Consider the following 26,472-nt stretch of genomic DNA (forward strand, 5'->3'; position numbering starts at 1 on the left):
AATAGGATAATTTACAGTAAAGATTAAGCATGGGATAATACAGCATATCTTGAGTTTTAATATGCTGACTTTGAGAAATAGAAACTTTTTTTTTTTAAGTAAAGAGGCATAATAGCTATTAGCAAATATGTTTCTAGACCTCAAAAATGATGATAGGGGGATAATACACATAAATACACATTCTGTCTATAATTAATATATAGGAGATGGAATGGTGAGCAAATAGAAGCTGACTTTTGTTTGACGGCTTATAATAGCCCAGATTATACTGGGCATAATTATTTTTTTTTAATGAAGGATATAGGAAGTAGTTAAGATCATAGACACTGGGCACAAATGGCTGGATTCAAATCTGACTTCACCATATACATTGGACGAGTGACCTTTAGTAAGTCCTGACACCATCCTTTGCCTCAATTTTCTTATCTTTATAATAGGAATGAAAATATCTACTTAGTAGGACTGTTTAAGGATTAAATGAGATATTTTAGGTACACTGCTTAAACCAGTGCTCTGCATATAGAAAATAGTATTACACATGTGCTCAAAGTAGAAGAAGGTATACAGAATTCCAAGAAAATAAAATAAGTAAAAGATTACTAAGAAACACAAATATTTAAGGTATATGTGGAAAAAGAGATGTAACCAAAAAGACTGAAATAGAAATACCATCATCAGAAAAATGAGTCGAGGATAAATATGTAAGGGATCAAGGAATGGGACTGGTAAAGAACAAAATAATCAGCAGTATCTCATCCTTTATCAAATCAAATGTAAAAAGAAATCTGAAAATTGTTATTGGATTTGAAAACTAGAAGTTTGTGGTTGACCTTAGGAACAGCAAGCTTGTTAGTTGAATGGAGAATAAAGAGTAATTTGTGATAGAATAAAAAATGGGGACCTGGAGTGTTCTTTTTTTCTATTTTTTCTTTCTATTTTTTCCCTTTTTTGGGGGGAAATAATATAATGAAGCAAAGTAGAATATACCATAGTAATTTGAGAGACAAGAAGCGGAAAGATGTTTTTTCTCTTTATATTATTTGGCTGTTCTGTTTTCTTTTTCATTTGTTTCATTTATTATTATTATATTTTTTTTAGGATGGGAAGCTGTAGTGTCTATAGCTTAACAGGAAGGAGTCAATAGAAAGAGAAGCATTAAGGAGGTAGACCAGTTGCTCTTAAAAAGACCCACGTGATCTAGCAACTGAGACTTTGTTTTCCTAACTTCGTACAGGAAGATTGAAGACAATTGAGTTTAAATACGAAAAAAGTACAGTGATGAAAAGGAATTATACTAAAATGTTTAACTTTGTCTTGGTAAACTTAGGTGAACCAATTTATTTAAAAAATAGTTTTTAAAAAAAAGTTATTTATTTTTTTGGCTGCGTTGGGTCTTTCTCTAGTTGCGGAGAGCAGGGGCTACTCTTCTTTGCAGTGCGTGGGCTTCTCATTGCGGTGGCTTCTCTTGTGCAGGAGCATGGGCTCTAGGCACGCGGGCTCAGTAGTTGTGGCACACAGGCTTAGTTGCTCTGGGGCATTTGGGATCTTCCCGGACCAGGGCTGGAACCCATGTCCCTGCATTGGCAGGCAGATTCTTAACCACTGCACCACCAGAGAAGACCCTAAAAAATAGTTTTGATCAAATGTTCACAGTCGTCAGAGTTCCTAAAACGTTTGATGATGGAGTATTTCTCTCTTAAATGTTCCAAAAGTTCTGAATTTTCTTGAACATTGTAGCAATTAAAAAAAAATCAACTAGATCACACATAGACTGTTTTAATATATGGACATGAAAATTTAATAATAAAAAAGTGAGTAATTAATAAATTACATACATAATTTTCTTGAAGTGGGTACAGTTTAAAAGTGGGTACAGTTTTCAATGAAAAAATGAGGAAATCATATTCATTTGATATAATCAGTAATTTATAAGAACATTTTATGAGTAAGACTCTTTGAGAGTTTTTATAATTATTAGATATCTTAATTCTCTTAACTCCCTTGATGTGGAAGCCAAGGGAAAAAAAATTCTTGCTTTATAAATGTTACAAGTCATCCTACAAAAATAAATCAGTACCTTAAGTTATCTGTGCATGTCTGTTAGAATTTTAAGTGAATTCAACTCTGCTTTGTGTCAGGCATGTAGTAGACTAATTAAGTTGTCAGTTTTAAAATTTCTGCAGGTGATAAACTGGCCACTTTAAATGCCACTCTTAAATATTGTATCAAATTACAGTGGGCTCTCTAGGTCCCTTGATGGAACTTAGAAACACCAAACACTTCATTCTATTTATATTCCTGTAAATTAAGAAAGTCCCCTTTGAATATCTGCTATTTAATCTGCATGCTTACTTAAATTACAAATATTAATTTAAGCTTTGTTATGATAGCAGTTATCTTTGTTAAAATGTTATCTATGTTCTATTTTGAGAAGTAATTTTCATTTATGATATAAATTATGGCTCCATATTTTTTCCTCTATTCCTGAAATTCTTTACGTTGGTGACGCTTGTTTCACTGAAGCAGAAAACCTTAACATCTTTGACTTTTTCCCCTTTTTCAGTAATGTTCTAATTGATCCAGAGATAACTACTATTTTTACTTTTTTTGTTACATCCATTCCTACCTTTCCATGTTCTTTGCCACCAGCCAACTCAGATACTTATCATAACATACCCTAAATTTTCCCCTAAATTCAATTTGTCAGCCATCCTATCTTCTGACTAATCTTTACTAAATGCCAATTTTGTCATGTTGGTTTCTATTTATAAATAATTAATGGACAAAAATTTAAGTCCAGAAATTTTACCATGGCATTTGAGATCCTCCAATGTATTTTCAAAACTATTTCTCCAATTATATTACCAATATTCTACATGAGATCAACTTCATCTATATTGATCTACTAATTATTCCCTGAATATTCCTTGAACTTTTTTGCCTTACCTGGAATGTCTACCCTCTTTCTGTCCTTTTATTACAACATCTATTCCAACTTTTTTTTTCAAGTTTTATTGCCCTCTATGCAGCATTCTTGATCATAAAGCTCATAATGGTCATAATTGATAAACATCATCTTGTTTTATCATTCTTCTTTTTATGTAGTGTTGTTGCCTTACCAAATAAATTAGAAATACTTTGACATTAGGAATTGTAACTTATTATTTTTGTATACCATAGTATCTAAAAAGAGTGATTTGAAAAATTTATATATTCAATAAATACTATTGATTTTGGTAAACAATTTTTAATTTACCCAACTCTACATTTAAGGTTATTATTACATATATTTCTTTGAGGATAGTTCAAAAAAGACAGATTTATCATGCCTCTAACTTTTCATTCTATGAGTTTAAAATGATTTCTTACTTTAATGAGAATCTCTTGCGGAGATACTGACTATCCAATCCCAATTCTAATACAAAAATATGATTTATTGATTGGTTTTAAGTAATGCCATCATTTAATCAATAATGTTGCTAATATCAAGTGATTCAATCTATATAACATTATATCCTTCTCAATTTTCTTCAAAGTTATTGTATCTATTCCAAATACCTAAGAAGAGTAAAATATCAAAATTAGATTTTTCAGCATCAGTGAATGCCATTCTATTTTTCGAATTCCACCCAATCCTATATAGAAATTTTGATTAGAAATATTTAGTATCTTTTTTTCTAAATGACGTAAAGGCCCCACATCACATCCACTTTCATTTGTTGTGCCTAAATTGAAACATCAGAAATGAATGAGAGATTAACTGGATAGATATAAATATATCAGTCCTGCCCAGCTTTCTCTGAACACAACTTTTGGCATTAGAAAATTATTTCATTTTCTCCTGACATTTGGGTCCAAAATGAGTCTGTTGGAGGTGGCCACAGGTCAGGAATGATCACAAGAAATGATGTTAAATCACTAGAGCAATGATTAAGGCATGACCTTAAATTTTAGTTCTTCACGTTTTTCCTAATATGCACATGTTTTAATGTATCTGTAGAGGTCAGTTAGAGCAAATCTAGCCTTTGGGAAATGTATTAAACTAGAGAAATATGTTTTCTTTTTATTATATACTTTTAATCCCTGATTTATAACCATGTGCCCTGACACCAAAATGCCCATAAAAATATGGGCTTGATTAATGGGTGAATTGATAGTTTGTACTGAATAAAAAAAATTGCCAAGTATTTTAATATAAATTAATTAATTTCAAGCTTAATTTCATTGTATTGCAATGAATATAAGTTATTTATTATACCCATCAGCAAATCTGCGTAAAATTGTTCAGAACTCTATTTGAATTTTAAAATGCCTACATCTTTCAAGTTTTGTCTTTTCTGTAAGCTCCAAAGGTCAAAGGTGGGAATTACTTATATAATAATTGGCAGACATTTCTCAAAACCTCTGATATCTTTAAATTCAATTTAAGTCAATGAAGTAATTCCAAAATTTTATATTGTCAGTACTGTCTGTACCTAGTGTACAATAAGCTCTTGGTAAGTGTTTGTTCACTATTCTGCCATGCATTTATATATTATCAGTTTAGGAGAAACAGAAGTGAGGGTGATGAGCTTTCACTTCTAGAAATTCACATTTAAATATAGTAGAGAAGTGAATATCATTAACAACAATGTACGTTTCATTTGTTTAGTGAGCATGTCTCTGGATCAAAGATATTTATTTGTTGATATTATAGATGGAACTATCCAAGAATGTTTTGTAAATGTATTGATATTTTAGTTTTATTTTGAAGATAGAATGTAGCCAGCGATGGGGAGATAAGAGAAAGGGAGATGAAGGGAAAGGAAATATTTTGAGCAAACACACATTGGTGAGGAAGTGTGCGTCAGTGGGGAAGCGGGGGATGATTAATTGTAGCTGTCTATAGCCACAAAAGCATTAAGGAGTAATTGGAAATAAACTTGGAAAAGTTAGTTTTCTTTCTATGAAAATGTATATAATATTGATAATTAATTGGACAAAGCAAATGCACTTTGAAGATTTTTGAGTAGGCAGGTAAAATTGAACAGTTTAGAAACGTATGCTTGCAGCAGCCTGAAAAAATGCTCCCATGGGAAGAAACGTTGAAGAGGTAAACGTCAGAAAAAGAAATATAGAATTTGATACATCACTATCTCGGAGTAAAAGAAATATCTCAGGTTAAAATTAATGAGTGCATGTATTAGGGAAACAGTGTTGGAAATAAACAAGAATGCATACAAGTAATGTTTCAGAGGTTATATCCAAGATTTTACAATTGATTGGTGATGAACAAAAATGGAATAGTGAACAGTGAGCAATTTTTGGTGGAAGGGGAAGGGTTTAGTTTGCACATGGAGAGTTTGAAATTAAAATATGCTATCCAATTGAATGCTAGTTGAGGATTAGAAATTGCAGGATTAGACTTTGGGAAAGCACAGACTGAAGATCCAAAGAGAAAAGGAAGTTGATGCCATGAAATAAGGTGATGTCTAAAAGGAGAAAGTAAGAGGAGTGAAAAGAGAATGAGAAACTGAATCACAATTCCCTTTTTTCTTTCAACAATATAACCTCTTTTCTGCCTCTTTCCCTTCTATCCATAAGTATGAGTAAACTTTCCCCAATTTATAAAATCCCTGACCACATGCCCAGAATTGCGGATCCCCAAAACCCTGTACATCTTTATAGATTCAAGTTTCTTAAGAGGACAATCTCAAATTCCTTGACTTTTCTGCAGTTTTCCTCTATTGTCCTCATTACACTTAAGCTAAGTTCATCAAGGGGATTCGTTACTTCTCAAAGAAAAAGTCCTCTTCTGTCAATTTGCACTAGAATTGACATTGTTTATAGTAGACACTCTCTTGTTTCTTCTAGTTTTCTCCTTATTCTTTCTGAATTCTTTGCTCTTCTTTACATGTTTTTCTCTGAAATATTAGAGTTACTAGAACACTTTTTGAGCCCCTATAATGTGCCAAGTACCCTCTGAGTTTTGATGAAATTATCAATAAAAATAGGACCAAGACCGACATGAGAGAAGATAGCCATGCAGCCCATCCTGTTTCTCAGGGAGGTTTCCAGAAAAAGAAGGAATTCATCAATCAAGTATGGGACATTCAAGGAAATATTTTAAAGAGCTTAAATAGCATGTTTGACAAGTTTTTCTTGAGAAATATTTTCTTCTGTTCTCATATTTTTTGATTTCACATTTTATTTCTTTAAACATTGTCAACATAGCTATGTTACATTCTTAGTCTAATTCCCTGTTTTGAAATTTCATGGGTCTGTTTCTCCTCTAGGTTATTTCAACTAATTCTTGCTCACAGTGCCTTATTTCACCATGTATTTTATAATGTCAGAATGTGAGTTTAGGTTAAAGAGAGGTTCATTTATGAAAATCTTGGGGAGTCTGGGCCTATTAGATAGCTCTTCTGAATTTTCTGAAGGGCTTTTATGTTTGCTTCTGCCACTTAGCTGTGAGCCCTACATGTGAGAGTGCTTTTTAATTTAATTTTCAGCTTGGGGTTTCCCAAGGAACATGTATCTACAATTTTAAAATCCCAAACCTGGAATATGGCAGAACCATGGTTAACCTATTTAAGAAGAAACATTTGTCCGTTACATGGGCCAGAAAAGACAGCTCTCCTTGTCATTCCCTTTTGTCAGTAGGCTAATTTATTCTATACCCTTCTTATACTAAGGGTGAATCTTATCCTGGTCTAGTGTTTGGTGGTATTCTGTAGCATCCCCTCTTCTAGCCAAGCTTGGATCCATTCTCTGCAATCTGTGAGCCTTTCAGTTACTATGATCCACAAATTCCCAGTGTAGGCTTGTACTCTAGTTTTTAGATTTTTCTTCTTCTTTTTTTTTTTTTTTCCTTGAGGCACCATTACTTTCCTGAAAAGTTAGCTATGTATTTCGGGGGGAAAAGGATGGTGGAACAAGGTTTTGGGGAGTGGTAACACTATCTTGTCCACCATATTATTAGAAACATAAATAGTTTAATTAATGTTAAAACATAATTTTAATTATCTTCTAAAGTTTTAGGATATTCTGCTGTTTTATTTCAAATTTGACAACAAACTTTTTGAACATCTCCTCTATTTTATTGCCATTGCCCTGGATACTTCACTTAACTTATTTATCATGTGGAAAAAAAAAATGCTTATTCTGCTTTCCTTATGTGGTAGTACTCCCTCTCTTCCCTGTGTTTCTCTCCTTTTTTTTTTTTTTTTTTGCGGTACGCGGGCCTCTCACTGTTGTGGCCTCTCCCGTTGAGGAGGAGCACAGGCTCCGGACGCGCAGGCTCAGTGGCCATGGCTCATGGGCCCAGCCGCTCCGCGGCATGTGGGATCTTCCCCGACCGGGGCACGAACCCGTGTCCCCTGCATCGGCAGGCGGACTCTCAACCACTGCGCCACCCGGGAAGCCCTGCTTGTCTCCTTTCATGGAAATATTTTAGTAGGTAGTCAAAAAGTATTTGACTTAAATTTTTAATTGTAATAACAGTGTAGGATTTACTCTTTTTAAGCAAGTTTACAAAATTTGAGCAAAAATTTTACGTAGCTATTGTCCAATCTGGTAGTACACAGAATGCCTAGTCTGTGAATATGGAACAGCTGTCTATGAATTTGATCATTTTCTTAACTAAAAATTTCAACATAGCTTGAATGAGTCCTGTATTTGGTCTGTTTGTAAGGTGCATAATAATATAATGTATATAATTTGTTAAATTGTATTTTACAAAACTTTCATTTCTTTTTACAGGTAATAAAAGCATAAGAGGGTAAATAATTGCTATTTCAATCATGTGGTATAGACACCATGTATTAAAATCTTAGTATCCATGTTTAAAACCATAATTAATTTTACTCAAATATTTTTTTCAGCTCTTCTTCAAGTGACAATTTCACTTAGCAAAGTAGAGCTTAGTGTGGGAGAATCTAAATTCTTCACATGTACAGGTATGTATTTCTACAAATATTTTCAGATAACTTGTTTTATTGTTTATTAATATAATATATTGACTAAATTTAAGTAGTTAAATGTCAATTCTCTAGAAATAAAATTGTATATTATCATTGGGCTTATAATGATTGGAAAAGTGTTAATGAACATATTTTACCTATTAAACACTGAATTTTATTTGTTGCTTTCAAGTTACTAATTTTGACTACTAAATAAACTAGATTATTTATTTTGAAAATAACTTATCAAATATAGTGTATGCATGATAACTTTTACATCAATTTAAATATTATTTCTATCTAAATAGTAACCTTAGTATGAATGTAAATGTTATAATTTAACCATTTTCATAAATATGCTATGAATAAGTTAGATATGGTACCCTGCATTATAGTTTCACTTCAATGAAAAGTTTAGGACAAAGCATATCACATCCTTCCTTATGAAAAGTGACCTTTAAAAAGTAGATATTTAATCAGCAAAGGTTTTGCAAGATTTTTGTGACTATTAATTAGAAGTATTATATATCATAGTGCCTATGGGAAATTATTATGGACCTCATCTAGTTTAATCATGCACATGTAGAATTCTTCTAGAAGATATTAACTACTTAAGCAACAAATTCCTATTCAACATATTGTAAAACTCACAAATGAGCACATTCTACTGCTGTTTAGATTCATCGTATTCATTTTCATCATACAAGTCTTCATATATAAAGTTTTTCAAATATTCATTTAGTGCCAAAATTTAAATTCATCATATTCATTTTCATGCATATAAGCCTTCATATATAAAGTTTTAAAAATATTCATTTAGTGACAAAATTGCTTTTTAGTATATTTTAAAATTGTTTCCATTCCTGATTATACTTAGCAATTCAAAACTGGATTAAATACGCATTTCTGACATAAAATGCATTATAAAAGTTGTCTTCAGAATTGCATGGCTTATTTAAATTATTATGACAATTAAAAAAATAGAAGCAGTTATAATAACATATCTAAAAATAATATCAGATAATATGAACAACTAATTGAGGCCATGATTCTTCACATATTTGCCTTCTTAATAAAGGTCTGAATTGATAGGTCTTGTTGACACATGTTTTTATATATTGGCAAATATAAAAGTAGAGAGTAGGGGAGAGACTGGTTCAACATCATTTACTATGTCAGTACAGCTTTGGCATAAGAATATAGTTCATTGTTTCTAAACCCTATCCATATTTTATATGCACAGATGCACACACACAGCTCAATTAAATCACAAGATCACAGAATAATGAAATAGTTTAAAAATGAATTGAAAAATAAAATTGTATTATTTTCTTGGATTTGCATTATCTTTGTGATATAAATTATATGATGTATATAATTCATAAGGTCAAATTAAGACATAATTTAAAAGTACGAATTAACGTCATTCAGTGGTGCTGAGTTTTGCCCTTAATAATAAGGCAGAACAATTAAACATTTTTTCCTTTTATATAAAGACGTATAATCAAGAGCTGTACTGTTGTCATGTAAGTGGCCTTATTTATCTTAAATACAGTAGTAAAACAAAAATCTAAAAATAAAGATGTGGGAAACCAATGCAAATCAAAACGCTTGCATGTACTTTTCTATCACAATGGTGACTATGTTGATATGATTCTAAAGTTTCTTGAACACAGACATCTAAAATTCAATAAAATAAATATGTCTTAAAATTCAACTAGAAGTTAGTCATGTTACTGACCTGGGTTCTTGGACTCTTTAATCAATAGAAATTGGTAAGAGGCCAGAGGGGGAATTCAGGCAGGGCTTTGTAGGGACTCTTGATGCAGCACAAGGGAGTGAAAACAAGTAACAAGTTCCCTTGCTCGCTCCCTGAGGTGGAGTGAGCTGATCCCTTAAATGGGATGAGGGTAATGGTGGATCAGTGGGTCCGGCTGGTGGGCTGGCTTAGGTATAGTGGTCTGCCCACCCCCTTGGTGGTCTGCCCACCCCTTTGGTGGTGCTGTGTGCAGGAATCACGCATAGTTCGGCATAGTACCATGCTTTTGCTCCCAGCACCTCAGATGTAGCAATTGGGATTTGGCCTTTTTGTATCTTGTTCATAATTTGTCCCAGCTGGACATGCTTGCAGTTATTTTTAGTCCCTTATAGTTTCTTTGTATATTGTTGCTCCAGGAGAGGTTTGTTCAGGTGCAAGCTCTGCAGCAAAGTGTCCCAGGTTCCAGAACTCAGCCTAGTTCCGTCATACCCTCACAGAACTAAATAAGAATGTGTCATGTATAGCAAATGAATTTTTATATTACATTTTCAAGAAAATAAGTTTAATGCTACTTATTAATTAATCCAAGAGCTCAGTCTTTTCAGTAAAATAACATGCAAAGTTTTATTGGAAATTATTATTTGAGTTGCCAGAAAAAAGAGAATTATGACTGCTCTATGAAAATACAGAATAAACTCTCCATGAAATTTTATTCCGTATCATTAAGAATGAAAATGTCCAAAATATTTCACAGAATATCCTGCACAATTTACTGTATAAAGTGAGGTTTTCTATTGCTGAAACTTAAAGTAATGCACATTTAAATTATTCTTTTGTAACTTCTCGATAGAGGAGGGAATTAAAACAAATACCTCCCCCAAATGAATTATCCTGTAACTACTATGGTTTTATGGTTCTGTTCAGAAAAACTGAAGATAACATAACTAAGATTCATTTAAGATTTAACTAAACTTCTTTCATACTTTTTTCTCCATCATGTCTAATTTGATATAGGAAGGAAGACAATTTGTTTCTAAAGCCATATCTTGGAAAAAAAATGAGAAGGAATAATTTTCTTATAAAAGGTCCTGAAGATGTTATATAACTTTATGCATTTTCTCCTGATACTTTTGAGTTACTAGTGTATGCTGCTTCCACAAATTATCTCTCAAGTAATTAGGTGAAATACATCCTTTTGGTGACTAAAAGAAAACATAGAAAGCTTCAGCTTTTACAAAGAGGATAATAACCTAGATTCTGAATTGGAAAACTTAAATAAATGTTTACCCTGTAATGATTTGGTTGTAATTGCCTAGCACTATAAGTATCATTTCAATGCATTCTAATTATCATATGAGTAAATAGTTAACAGTTTTAGATTAAAATGGTGAAACTACTCATCTCAGTTGGGAAAAGAGAAGATTAGGGCTCCATTTAAAAAATAGTCATTGGCCTTATCTATACAAGTTTAACAACTTGGGAGATTAATTCAAAATTCTGTATTAACAAAAGCCAAAGTTTATTTCATAAATGATTTACGTTGTTATGAGCTCTGCTGTATCAGGGGAAAAAGTGCTATTTCCTGACCCTAGCAAAAAGAATTGAGCAGGTGAAATCACGTTAGTAATCGTGTTTCTGTTTCGATTATGCCTATTAAGTGGAATTAATGTTGGACTCAGTTGCCAAGGCACTTTCAGTACTTGTGTGGTAATAATCCATAGATTTCCGTGGTAAAGTTTACACTCTCATAGCTTAAATACCATACTGGAAGTTTCCTCTGGGTTTTGTTACTCAAACGAGATTGAAACCTCAATGTTGGATAAATAAGGATAACATGTGTGCTAGCATTTGTGTTTACTTTCAATATTGTAAGATTTTCAGACTTCCAGTCTTCCATTTACATTTTTTTCTAAATTGTTAAAATTGTTACACGATAGTAAATGCCAGTGTCAAAACAAACACTTGGAACATATTTTCAAAATTTCTTTTCCATGGCTCTTTGCAGCAGTTGGTGAACCTGAGAGTATAGACTGGTATAATCCTCAAGGAGAGAAGATAATTTCAACACAGAGGGTATCAGTGCAAAAGGAAGGTATTAGATCACGATTAACCATCTACAACGCAAATATAGAAGATGCAGGGATATATCGTTGTCAAGCAACAGATGCCAAAGGACAGACACAAGAAGCCACAGTTGTTTTGGAAATTTACCGTAAGTCATGTATTTATAAGTTTTATTGATTGAAATTATACGTTCTTATAAAAAATACAAATTAAAATGTACTTAACAATAGAAACTAACACTCATTAAGAACTAACTATGTGATGGACAATGTGCTAAGACTTTTACAGATATCAGCTTATTTCTATTTTACCACAGTACATCTCTAAAATAAAATCTATAATAGGTTATAGTGGATTATAAATACATAGATGGAGCCAATTCTGTTGGTTAAATAATATAGATGAAAATGTTTTAGTTTTTTGATGCCATTAAGAATCTGTTGGGTAAATAGAAACCAGTACTTTATTTAGTGATATAAAATTTATTGGGAGTGCTTTTTTTCACTTTCAAAAAAAAAGATCATGACTAGAACAAATAAAATTACCTATGGGATAACAGTGACCAATCTAGAATGAGAACTGGGGAAGGGTCAGCTGACAGGCTTTAGACAGAGTAAAAACTGAAAAACTCATCTAATGAAGAATAATATCTAACCAGATTCTTCAACTCCAGGCATTTTTAGTAACAAGGTTTTCTACACTTACACTTCATTTTACGACTTGAGATTGATTGCTTCCTACATTCCTTTCCAACTTCTCACTTTTAGGAATTGTTAACCTGTTTAGGAACACTGAAGCTCATTGACTCCCAGGGTTTGAAACCAGGCTCTATCACTTACACTTGTGGCCTTGAGCAATCGCGTACACTCTCTGTTTCAATTTCCTCATCTATAAAATAGATATAATTGTAGTACCCACATCATACATAGAGTTGCTTTGAGGACTACATTACCTCATGCTTAGAACTTTGCCTTACAATTAATTTGTAGTAGTTAGCATTTCTACCAGTGAAAAATTATAAAAAGTTTTAGAATATTAGCTCATAAGACATCTCTTCCTTATAGCTTTGTTTTTTGTTATTCTAGAAATAGCATACGGGGAAAAAAGGCCAAAGCAGCACCAGAGCAAGGCTTCCTCTTAGATGAGTGGGGCAATCTGTTGGAGTATTGTTGCCCTCATTTTTCCTGATTTGACCTCTTTTTTTTTTTTTCTTTTTCCCTCCTGTTAGTTTCTAAGCTCCTCAAGGAAAGATGTTTTACTTATTTATACATTTACTGTACCAATTTCATAAATAACAAAGAATTAAGTTGAAATCATCATTTCATAGACTAGTATCTGGAAAGAAGTGTCCTTTGAAATGACACAAAAGAAGATCCCTAGTGCTTTATTTGTGAAGGTAAAAAAAAATTGTTTTTTCTTAGCAAGAACAATGAATTACTTTTGTGAAAATGTCTCATCAAGCATAAATATCCATATTCATGCATTCATTCAATACACTTATTGTATGTCTACTGCATGGCAGACAATATTCTAATTCCTAAAGACATTAGTGACTGAAACAGAAAATATCACTGGCCACTTGGTGCCAACATTTTAGTGGGTAGAGACAGACAAAAAGTAAGCAAAAACTAATGCTTAAATGCTAGATATATATGCTATAGAATTCTATAGGAAAGAAATTAAGTGGTTTAGAAACGTAGGGAGATGGCTATTTTGTATGTGGAGGTTGAGCAGAAATTTGAAGGAATTTAAGAGAGTGCAAATGCCCCGGAATGAGAACAAATGTGGAGTGTTCAAGGAACTGCCCAAAGCAGCAGCTAGGAGGAGAGAAGAAAAATTGGGATCAGAATTGTGGGGCAGATTCCAGTTCATACAGGACTTAGTGTGGCATTGTAAGGACTTTGGATTTTATTATCAGTGAGTTGGAATTTATTGGGTAGGAGAATTAGATGATCTGGTTTAAGGTTTTAAAGGATCTAAATTTACCTAATTATTTTATTACAGCATCAATAAACACGGATTCTGAAATATGCTATGGGAAGAAATAAGCAATAATACTTGTATGGTTTGTTTTACTTTCTTCATACAGAAAAACTCACTTTCAGAGAAGTGGTGTCTCCTCAAGAGTTCAAACAAGGAGAGAATGCAGAAGTGGTTTGCCGAGTCAGTAGTTCGCCTGCACCTGTTGTCAGCTGGTTGCATCATAATGAGGAAGTCACCGCTATTTCCGACAGTTAGTATTTTGGTAACTCTCTAAGTTATATGTTCTAAAAATATTGCAATTTTTTAAAAGACTGAATCTACCTAAGTAAATATAGCAATTAGATTGTTTGACCCTAAGCCTCAAACAACTGTTTTTTGAGAACCTCAGAGCTCTAAACTAGAGGTTGGCAAACTATGGCCCTCAGGCTAAATTCAGCTCCTGTGCTGTTTTTTTAAGGTGTTATGAAAATTCGGCCAAACCCAATTGTTACATATTGTCTATGGCTACTTTGGGAACAAAGCTGAACAGCTGTGACACAGATGGTTTGTCCTACAAAGCCTACAATAGTTATTTTCTGAAGATTACAGAAAAAGTTTGCTGACTCCTGCTCTAGATCAAGAAAAAATTATATACAAACAGTTCAAGGATACTAAACAAATAAAGGAATCAATCCTGATCTATTGAAATTCTACATATTATAGTTCAAACAATCCCATGGGCTTATTATGTGTAAACTTATAATAATATCTATGTGAATCCTATTTATTTTTCTGTCACTGTTCTTTCAAAGATACCTACATATTCTAAATATTATAAGATGAATATGGATAATAGAAAGAAGAGTACATTCATTTCAATTGTCTTCATGATTTTGATTCAGACTGAGCTGAAATTCCAGAATAAAATGACATCTGAAATTGACGCATGATTTGCTTACATTATGCTACTTTATCATTGTGAATTGGGAGCATTTTCGATTTAGAATATTTTTCATTGCACTTACATTGCAGAGAGGTACAAAATAATTGAATCTTTTAAAATACTTTCTATCTTGGATGATTTTGTTTTGTGTTTCTAAGAGATAAAACTTCTACAACATAAAGGAGAGAAGGCAGAGGGTTTCTGTTTTTGAATATATACAGAGAAAGTATCATGATGATGATAGTAATTTTTTTTTAATTTTGAGAGAATTTTTCTGGACTTGGCATTTTCACTGCTTGTCAGTTATTTACTAAAACCCTCTTTTCTATTATAGTAAGTTAATGAGATATAATACTTTATTTCCTCTTACTTTATTTTCAGAAAACTGCTTTAGGTTTTACTAATAAATTTCATGAGTAAATTGTACAGTATATTTTCTGCTTTCTTCCCCTCAATAATAAAGAAAAGGCAATTCTTTCATAGCAGTTAAATGACAATGTCTAAACATTTTCAGATTACCTACATCTTAGGCTTCAAGTGTACATCTGGTTTACTGTAAACCATAATTACAAGATGGTTTTGAAATGAGTTTTATTTTAAAAGACAGTTAAGTCGATGCTGACTGTAGGCCTTTGGGCAGAGAGTGTGTGCAGCAGGCACTGGCAAGGTCTTGACTGAATGGGCCCAGGGCACCAATCAGCATCTCCATCTTCCCTGAGCAGATGATCCCTCCAGTTAAGTAGCCAGATGGAATTCAAGCCTAAAGACAGTTCATTCATTGGCATCCATGGACACTGGAGGTTGCCCTATAATATCTACTTTTTGTAATTTATTTGGGGATAAAATCTAATGATTAATTGTCTGAAAAAAAAAAAAAAGACAGTTAAATCCTCAAAGCAAAGATTGATGGTCAAGTACAGTGCTGATGGAGGAGTGACGCTTCTATTGCTACAGCTTACACATTTTTCCCAGTACCCAAGGATGAAATGCTGTGAAGTTGGAATTCCATTACGGCTCTACTCTTTCCTTGTCCCTAAAGCTTCAAACAACTTTTCTAACTGCTCTGTATCTAATTCGGATTCTTCATCTGTAAACAGTAAATTATTATATGCATTTTGAACAACGGTTTGAGTTTTAAGTAAGATAGGCTTATAAATATTTGTTAACTGAATGAATAAAATATTTGACTCTATATCAGATTCTCAATAAATAACATTTATTTTTCTTGTTCCTTCTCATTGAGCTTTTAATTCTTGGGAATCAGTTAAACATAGGAACTTAACGCTGAGTTGCAGGGAAGACAAAATCGATTTTTTTAAAAAGGACGTAAAATTTGTTCTGACTTTGGGATGTAAAGGATGTAGGGGAATTGTGAAGATGAACAAACTTTTCTAACCTTTTAATATTTGGGAAACTTGCCACATACTTCATTATCAAACACTTTGTACATTCATAACAGATTTATAAGAAGTAATATTCTTCAGATTTTTATACTTTATGTGATCCTTTTATTAAAACTAATGAAATAAGATTAGGTTTACAACCATGAAAGGAACATATATGGGGATTTAGAATAATGCAGTGTGTACAGATAACTTTCTGAAGCCTTAGTGTGGCATAGGAATAAAGTTTAAAGTCTCCATACAAAACAATGAAGGTTTGAAAATGTCCATCTTATTAACCATACTTTTGGTAGCAGCTGTGTGACAAATATGCATTATTAATGTTCCCACAGACTACTCAAAGTGGAGGTTTACCATGTTGTTTGTTGAAAGGAAATCCATATGCTAAAGAATCCAAGTATTTAGGGAGTAAAGGTGACATTTTGTTATAAAAGTTGAATATCCTGACTTTTAGTCTCAACCCTGATGGAAGGATATGCTATTGCAGTTGCCATTCTACCTCAGCCATTTTTAAAGTTATCTCTAAAACTTCCTAAATGTTTTGAGCATTTTCTAATGAAGTACCCTTTAGGCATCAAAAAACTATGGGTAAAATCATCTTGTTCAATAAAATTTGTATGAAATCTACTTCCAGTATAAAAAGTCATTCAACAGTTATTGAACACTTAGTATATTTCATCTAGTGTACTAGAAGGTGGCAATTCATGGTTTAAACGATGAACAAGTCCACTACCCTCAACATATTAATAATCTAGTGGAAAAATCAATCAATGAAAGCAATGTATATTGAGGTATATTATAAGGAAAGTGCAGTGATAGAAGATGATAAAGAAAGAGCACCTGAACTAGTTAGGGCAGAGGAGAGTGTTCAAGGTGTCTGCTGAGAGAGAAAAGCAACCCTTAAAAATGAAAAGGGATTAGCCAGCTAGAGAATGGTGGGGACTTTTCAAGAGGAGAGGACACCATATGCAATGGCCCAGAGGTGAAAGCATAAGTGACACATTTCAGAAACTGAATTAAGTTCATTATAACTAGAATTTATGAATAAGTACAACTAGAACACTTACAATAACTAGGATTTGTAAATAAAGACTAATAAGAAAGGAAACTGGAAAAGAAGGTTGAGCCAAGTCAATATGGCCTTGACGTCTCTATTGAGAAGTTTAGAATCTATCCAAAGGTGACATCACTAAAGGGTTTTAATTAAGGCAGTGACATGACCTAATATTTATTGAGAAGGATATCAGTGCTTCAGTGAGAATTAATTGGATGAGAGTCAAGGCCAAGCTCCAGGCAATGAGAACAGTTCAAATCCAAATGAAATAATTGCTGAGGGAAAAGTAGATTCTAGACTAAGAAATGATAAAGGGAGAAGTGATAGGATATGGGTTTGATTGGACATGCACACTAAGAGAGATGGAGAAGTCAAAGATGACTCAAGGAATTTGCCTTGGGCAACTAGCTCAATGTAAAGACCTGTGAAGACAGAACTGGAGAGTACCGTATGAGAAATTTCAGGTGGAGCTAGTGAGCCAAATTTTAAACATGCTGAGATTGAAGTATTTACAACCCTTCTAAGTTCATACATCTGGTTGACTCTTGCACAATTCTGGAATCACAGGAATCATCTGGTCTGAAGAAAAATTGTGAATCATCAAAATATAGGTTGAAGGCATAGGAGTAGATGAAGCAAACCATTCAGTGGCTGTGGAATGAGAAGAAGAGGGGACTTTTAAAAAATAACCTGCTTAAAGAAACATAAAGCAGACACCTTATTGTGTATTATTTGATTTCATTTATTTTCTTACTGCAATAATGAAAATGTGGATGTCTGTAAAACTGAGATAAATAGATCATCTCTAATAGTTAAATAGTTCCAATATCCATAGTTATGTGTGATTGATTGAAGCAGTGCTTTCTTCAAATGCTTTTTGTAAATACATATTAATAATGCTCTTTGGTTTGAGAGTTTGCTAACATCATTCCATGGACTTTACACATATACTTAGAATTTTTAGATACATATTTTAGTGAGTTAGAAAATATAATATTACAATGATTTAGTTATGACTCATTGCATCCCTCTCTAAATTTGAACTTTTTAATTCATACAGGTGACCCATGAAAAACACAGGGGTTAGGGTGCCGACTTGACATGCAAAAATTCAAGTATAATTTATAGTTGGTCCTCCTTATCTGAGATTCCTTCATATCTGTGATTCAGTTCTGCATCCTCAGATTCAGTCAACTTCGGATTGTGTAGTACTGTATTTACTATTGAAAAAGATTCCCATATAAGTGGATCTGCACAGTTCAAACCTGTGTTGTTCAAGGGTCAACTGTAATTGCTGCTCATTCTAATTTCCAGCAACACACTTGAATAGAGTTTTTTTACATTTACTTTGAAATATCATGCATTTTTAAGAGTTCTGAGTTATTCCAGGACTTATTATAAGTTATATTTCTTGCAGATTGCCTTTATTTCTCTCCAGCCTCTTCTTTGGTGAGAAAATTTACCAGGGGAAAGCATCTGCATAAACATTTTTGTATCTCTTCTTAGGGTCACCCAAAAGGTGAAATAAATATTTTGGGAAAGTTTATACTTCCTGGGCTGAAAATTATGTATCTGTAGACTTGTAACTGGTATTTTCTTTCTGAGGTAGCCTCAGAATCTACACATTTCCATGCCTTATTAACTATCTCTTAGACAATCAGTAACCACATGCTCACCTATTTTAATGACCTTCTATAGTCTGATAACTTCCTTATTTGTATATAAAACCCAAACTTCTACTTTGACTTAAGGAATTGCTGTGAAAAATGAACCCCAAATACGAATGGCTTAATGTCATAGCAATTTATTTCTCACTCACGCAAAGTCCAATTGGCAGCAGGGGGAGAGGCAGGATTCTACCCTTCCATCCTTTCAGTGATCCAGGTTGAGGGAGGCTGGACCATTTTCTCATGCGGCTTCTGTGTTTGCCCTAATACCTCTATTAAGCCAGCAAATAGGGGAAGAGCAATAAATACTGGAACAGTCCCCAAAAGTAGCTTTAACAGTAGATATCCAGAGGTGGGTACCTTAAATTAATGACATTTCTACCTTACCAAAAGTCCCAAAGGGGTCAAGGATGTTTTCTCTTATTCATCAATGTATCCAAATACAGTACCTAGCAAACAGATGATGTTCGATGATATCTATGGATGAATTGATTAATGAAATTTAGGATATTACATTTATAACATGTATCAAAACAACTGGATATGAGAACATTCTTTACTTGATAGGAAGGGGAAAGGTGTTAAGACTGCAAAGACTGCAACAAAATTGTGATGATTAAAAACTGAGCCAGGCATTATGGAAAATACTGTCAGGCTGAGATGCTACTTAGGCTAGCCAGGTTATTTTCAACAATCAGCTAATGCATGCCCTATAACAGCTTAGTTTTGTATTTCTGCATGTGCATATACTCACACATAAAATGGAATCTATGTAAAATTAATGAAGTCTAATCTGTTCCTTCCTAAAATGGATTATCTTGCATTTAGAAAAATAATTTTTCAAATAAATCTGAGATATGACGATTTTATATGCCCTCTACATGACTTGAATATTATTATATATTTTAGCTGTCTTCTCAGGGTATGTGCAATTATTAGTTTAATTATTGTGTGAGGAAGGATATTCAATCAATTTTCTAACCCTTTTCCTTACCCAAGTTGCTACATATTTACAGTCAAAACGTCTTTGTGTCTGCTATATCTGATCTCTCAGCTTTGTTCTTTTGTGTATCATTTCTGCGTTCAAAGCACCAAAGGCAAAATAATAGCCTAACCATTTTATGTGGAAATAAAGTCTTGAATGTTTTTTTTTTTTTTTTTTTTTTTTTTGCGGTACGCGGGCCTCTCACTGTTGTGGCCTCTCCCATTGTGGAGCACAGGCTCCGGACGCTCAGACTCAGCGGCCATGGCTCACGGGCCCAGCCGCTCTGCGGCATGTGGGATCCTCCCAGACCGGGGCGTGAACCCGTGTCCCCTGCATCGGCTGGTGGACTCTCAACCACTGTGCCACCAGGGAAGGCCTTGAATGTATTTTTGAAAAAAATGTGTAACCAGGCAGTGTAGAGTGGAAAAATTGAAGTCATGAAATTATATTTTACTTTCAAATTTAAATTTGTTTGTTGATGAAAAGTTTGATAGTGTCAGACAAGTTCCATATTTTAACACTTAGCAATTTAAAGCATGCTGGACTCTGCCTTCAATTACTGATATCATTTCCTCCCCTTTGCTTACCTTACAGATCGGTTTGCTATCTTAGCCAACAGTAATCTGCAGATTCTTAACATCAATAAAAGTGATGAAGGTATATACAGGTGTGAAGGAAGAGTGGAGGCTAGGGGAGAAATTGACTTCCGTGATATCATCGTTATTGTTAATGGTAAGCAGATAATAATTAGTATGTATCTTTGTGTTGCATTTAGCAATATGTTTATTAAAAGGGCAACCATGTAAACTCAGCACTCAAGACTTCCCTAATGAACCTCTTCTATACCTAGAGGAAATCTCCTCAGCTCTAGGGTAGAATCTGTTACATTGTATTATAGCCTCAAGGGCAGGATCTGTGACTTATTTAACATTGTCATCCTCCTTTACAAAGAGTCTATAAGGGAGTAGTTGCCTTTTTCTGGCTTTGTAGTTGTTGAAAGTATGTCAAATGAAATACAGTAAAGTATGATACTAGATTTTACTTTTAAATTACATTAATTACTTGCTTCAACTAATTAACAGTATTTGCAAGTTTTACCAAATTAAATAATTGAATACATGGTTACCCTTTGAAATATTAATGGACGTTATTAGCTAAGTTTATGACATCAAGATGACATCTCTTCCTCCAAATTTGGCTACTTTACTCTATTGCATGGCTGGGTTAACATGACATTCTGTGAGGCAGAAGATAGATTAATGTTATCCTAGTTATCTCCACTTTGGTAATTTAATGTGTCACCAAGATGCGCACTGTATTTCTTTGACATCTATCAAATATACTCTATTTTCCCTACCATGCCTTCCATGAGTGCTGCCCTTTACAATTCTTTTTTGTATTTTTCTTGTGTAGCTGTAAGTTGTTTGTTTTCTCTACTCTCAATTTCACAATTCCAACTTTCTGTCCTATCAACCTTTCAACACTTAAAATTGTCAGTGTTTCCCATTACCTTCAAGACAAAATAAAAACCACTCTTCGTGGCATAGGAAGTCTTTTATGATCATCAGCTACCTTCTCTAACCATCTGCTCATAGGTAGCCCGTGCTTCAGCCATATGGAAATACTAGTAGTAACACTACACAAATGCACTTTGACTTTTTTTTCTATTTTAAAATAAATTAGAAATAACCATAATCACAGGATTCTAGAAGCAGAATGTAATTTGTTCTTTCTGGAATAGACAAAATATGAATTTAAAGAGTTAGCCATGAGTTTTCTATCACTTAGGGCTGGGAAGGGGAAACATAAATCAGTATCTTCTTCCATATCCTATGCACCTCCCACCATGATCTATCTCTCCAGTTTCTTGAAGAGACTGGAGAACAACACCAGGAATAGCATATAGATCTAAAAGAGTTATTTGTTTTTTCCTTTCCTGGAGTGAAGGTATTTTAACCACAAAATTCATGCTGAAAGGTAAAGAGAATATTAAATCACTGAGATTTTTTTCTCTCCTTCTCTAAGTCTATAATTAATTGAGATGTATGGATAACATAATGGAATAGATCAGATGGTTATTAGGCAGGTGGGTAGAAACTGCACATGCTCATGGGTGAGTCCAAAGTGCCAGGCCTTCTGAGAGAAGACTTTGAGAGCCTTTTTTTGGTGTGCAGAATCTGGTATTTATCGAGTGCTATCGTTGATGGAAGTTTTGGCCTTCAGCCCAAGAGGAAGATTTCAGTGCATGAAGAATAGGTTTAAATATGGAGATAAGTACTATGTTTGTAACTGTATCTATATATCTATTTTTATATCTATAAGTATTTCTAATATCTTTCCCTCTTTATTATGTACAATAAACAAAGGTAACTTACAGTGGCTATTTAGTTTCTTCAGTATTGACTTAACCATCTACTGTCCTTTGTTTCCGAAAGAATCTAAGGTAGGAAATATACGTGTATTTTGTCACGGGCAAGACCTTGTGCTCAGTATGCTCTTATGAAAATGTGGGTTATAATATTAGTTAATAATATAAAGTTTTTTAGAAAGGACTAAGTTTATAGGAAGCAGTATATAAATATGTACTATGCTGTATGTTATATATGTATGTATATGTAAAATTATGCATATATTTTTACACTAAAACATTAATTTGAGTCTGATGTGAAAAAGGGAATGTCATCTGGCAGGTGTAGCATATTTAGCCTTTATTATCCATTCTGCTATTGTAATTTCTACTTTAATATAGTTATAACATGTTCTAATCTATCTCCACACTAGATTATCTGTGAGTGTTTAAATGTGATTACATTTTTCTTGAAGGATTATTTGGGTATGAGTGGGTTCAATTAACAAAGTTTGAATCTTCAAGTCTATCATGATCTGCATTCAATCTGGAATATTTATTTCTATGTCTATACTTATTATTTTGGGGTTCATAAGGAGATAAACACTGGAATGTGTTCTTTGTGCAACTCACATCAATCATGTATGTAATATCCTGTTGTGACTGCATCACACTGGCCTCCAAAGCAAACCATCCTCCTTCCACTCCCACTTTTCCTCTAACAGAATCAATTATATGTCCTAATCTGACCTTCTTTACTAGAACACTGCTTTATCTCCATTTCTTCTTATTAGTCACATTTCCCTGTTATGGTCACAAACTCCCATATCTTAGAATTCCTGGAACCAATTTCTTCAAAGTAACAGTGTTCACAAAATCAACCTTCGATTTATTCGCCTTTCTGGATGATGCATTTGGACCCTGTCAAGGGAATGCATTGACTAATGCCACCAGACAGCTGTGCTTTTCTCTCACATTTTGCCTTTACTTCAGTCAGAAAAATCATTCTCTCCAGTCTTATTGACTCTTGCCCTGCTTACCTACTCCTTTTAAATCTTGAGCCCTCTCTAAAAGTATCCTTTATTATTTACCTCCTACAAAACCTCTTGCAGACGTTCAATGAAAACTTTGAGGTTGCAAAAATTAATAATAAAATAAAAGCACCAACTTTATCCACATTATCTTATTTTTCTTCAGTTACAATATTTGACTTATTACATGCTTTTCTCCCCAGTTTATAATGCATACCTCTCTCTTATTTGATACTAATTTTTATTCTTGCTAATTTGGACTTTATCATGGACCTTTTTCAACCCCTTTCATCTCTAAGTATATTGAAGTCCCAACCAAATACTCCATTCAAATGTTTCTTCACATTCACTGCTTTCTTGCCAAGTCCTGCCTCTGGAAGAAGCTCTTCTTTTTTCCATTGTTTGCTCTTTGCAACTTTTCCCTCACATTTCCTTTCTTCCAATGCATAGTCTATTTTTTCAACAATTAGTTAAAAGGTATCCTTGCTAGTTTATAGTACCAGCCATACCAAATATTAAGGATCTTTTTTTTCCCTTAACTCCCTTTATGAATTTATTACGATATTTCTCAATGCCTGTGTATAGTTTTTCACAAATCTTTATCCCCCCTCCCTTTAAGAGGTTATACATCACTGCTCATTGCCATGTGAAGTGTGGTGCTTCCAGTGGAAGGATTTTGCATCTCCACCCAATTGATGATATGACTTGCTCTGGCCATTGGCATATAAGCAAGCATGATATACACTATGGATGAAATTAAGCTTCAAGAAGAATCACATATTACTTCTCTTGTACTTTCCTTCTGCCATGAAACTAGCATGACCCTAACAGAGACTTCTCCTTTACCTTGGGCATCATGGAGAAGACATGTGGAGCAGAGTCACAGCTGATCTGCAGGTGCAAACACATAACATAAATAAGAAGTAAAACACATTTTTAAGCCCTGAGATTTTAGAGTTATTTGTTATCACAGAAAAGCAGACAAATTCAATGCCAGTGGCTTTTTCTTACTTAAGGAATTTAAATGCTGTCTGACTTAGGAATACATTTGAAATTACTTCCCTGAGTGTGCCTCAGACATCTTATAATCCCACTTTCCCCTGACGGTGATCATTTCTTACAAATTTTTTAATTCCCTTATCAATATATTGGGAATTCAACTGAATGAATATTTTTGACTATAGTTTTGATGTTATTTTGTCTTGCACTTATATATTTATTCAGCAGATAAATGAGAAGTGCTGGCTATATTTTTCATACTTTGTTAGGCTCAGAATACTAACAGATCTAATAGCATTGTATCCCTCAAGGCACTTACAGTTTTATCTCAAACACTTAAAATAATCAACTTTCCTAAAGTCCCTGATTGTTTATGGTGCTGCTGAATACAAAAGCATATAGTAAAAGCATTTTTTATAGATATTTACAGCCTCTTTTATAATAATAAGGGGAACCTAATGTAGCACAAGAAGAGACTTGGTATTTGGGATAAATCTATTGATGAAAAAGTATTATTTTGTAGAACAAAGAGGGGAAATTATTGTAGACAGATAAAATAGCATCTGCAAAAGCAAAAACAGTGTAGGATGTGAGAAAAGATCTAATACCTTAACTGTTACAGGAATATGAAAGTTTTAGGGAGGGAGTGATGGTGATGTTAGCCAGTTGGTTTGGGGATTAGGTGGAGATGTAGCTGCAAAGCAGGAGGGGCCAGATAATGCAGGGCTATGGACTTTCTTCTAAGAGACAAAGATGAGCTGCCATTTAGGAGCAGGGTACCTGAGAGAGAGAGAAGGATGGAGGCAGGGAGAAGAAATGAGTTCAAGTCAGAGATAAGTAGGGTCTGTGCTGAAAGACAAAGAAATGAAGAGGAAGGTATATAATCAGATAGTGTTTGAAACAAAGTCGTCGTGTTTACAAGTGTGTCACAGAGGCAAGAGCAATAAAGGCTTAATTTCAAGACTTCTAATGTGGGTTCTAGGCTTCCAAAGTAGTAAATGCAAGCAGAAGTGATCAATAAGTAGTGAACTGAAATATATCTGGTGAATTTGGCAATTATGAGTTTACAAGAGACAGCATGGTGAACAATATCATTTGCATGGATGGGTAACATTCAGACTGCAATGACTTAAAGAATAAATTTGCATGTACATTAACTGAATAAGAAAAGTATTGAAGGTACAGCACCTATTACCTCAGCTTGTTGGAACCAGCTATTAAATGGGAAACATTAAAAAGTTGAATGAGGGGCTTCCCTGGTGGCGCAGTGGTTGAGAGTCCACCTGTCGATGCAGGGGACGCGGGTTCCAGCCCCGGTCTGGGAGGATCCCACAGGCCGCGGAGCGGCTGGGCCTGTGAGCCATGGCCGCTGAGCCTGCGTGTCTGGAGCCTGTGCTCCGCAGCGGGAGAGGCCACATCAGTGAGAGGCCCACATACCGCAAAACAAACAAACAAACAAAAAAACGTTTAATGAGGACCAGAGGAAGTGACTGGAGTGTTAGGACATTTGTAAGGAAGATATTCCTTGAACATAAAGAGGATATATTTTATGCTGAGCCTGGAGGAAATGAATCAAAAATGGGTGAGAATGTGGGTTAATTTACAGGTAGGTCTGGTTGATAATTTGAGAGAAATCTTGCCCCATGACTTCAGTATTCTGTTTCTAATCACTGACTTCACTCATCTACCAAACATTGATGTACTACTGGTATTTTCCCAATATTTTTCAACATATGTATATGTGTTCATACCTGCTTTTTACTGGATCTTAGGTAAGTTTTCCAAATGCCTAAAACCTTTCTTTTCATTAACTTCCCATTGGCTACATTGATTTTATTATTATACCTTATTACATTTTTATTAACTTGCTGAATTTGCTGGCCATCTTTTCTATACATTTCTGAACTCTTTTTACTAGATAATTGACTACACACACACACACACACACACACACACGCACACACTTATACACAAATCATGGGTAAATTTTTAAAAAGAGGATCAAAATTACTTCTCTTGCTTTAACCCATGCCCATCCTGCATCAGATTCCTAGCCCTTAGTTAAATAAAATGCTCTCCCAAACTACTCAAAAAATGATGAAAAGACCTGGAAATAACTTTTAAATTAAAAAATACAGCCAATAGAGTGTGTTTTTTTTTGTTTTGTTTTGTTTTGTTTTTGCGGTACGCGGGCCTCTCACTGTTGTGGCCTCTCCCGTTGCGGAGCACAGGCTCCGGACGCGCAGGCTCAGTGGCCATGGCTCACGGGCCCAGCCGCTCCGCGGCATGTGGGATCCTCCCGGACCGGGACATGA

At 34.0% G+C, this 26,472-nt stretch overlaps 1 protein-coding gene across 1 annotated transcript in view; it reads left to right on the forward strand.

Annotated features, from left to right (window-relative positions):
- Positions 1-336: 336 nt before the first annotated feature.
- NCAM2 (neural cell adhesion molecule 2) overlaps positions 337-26,472 on the forward strand; it is a 215,734-nt gene continuing 189,598 nt past the window's right edge. Inside the window, exons 1-5 of the mRNA XM_073804651.1 lie at positions 337-388; positions 7,866-7,940; positions 11,708-11,914; positions 13,856-13,999; positions 20,375-20,512. Coding sequence (XP_073660752.1) covers positions 337-388; positions 7,866-7,940; positions 11,708-11,914; positions 13,856-13,999; positions 20,375-20,512 — 616 coding nt within the window. The remainder of the gene's footprint in view (positions 389-7,865; positions 7,941-11,707; positions 11,915-13,855; positions 14,000-20,374; positions 20,513-26,472) is intronic.

This window comes from Tursiops truncatus, chromosome 4, assembly GCF_011762595.2.
Source record: "Tursiops truncatus isolate mTurTru1 chromosome 4, mTurTru1.mat.Y, whole genome shotgun sequence".
NCBI lineage: Eukaryota > Metazoa > Chordata > Mammalia > Artiodactyla > Delphinidae > Tursiops > Tursiops truncatus.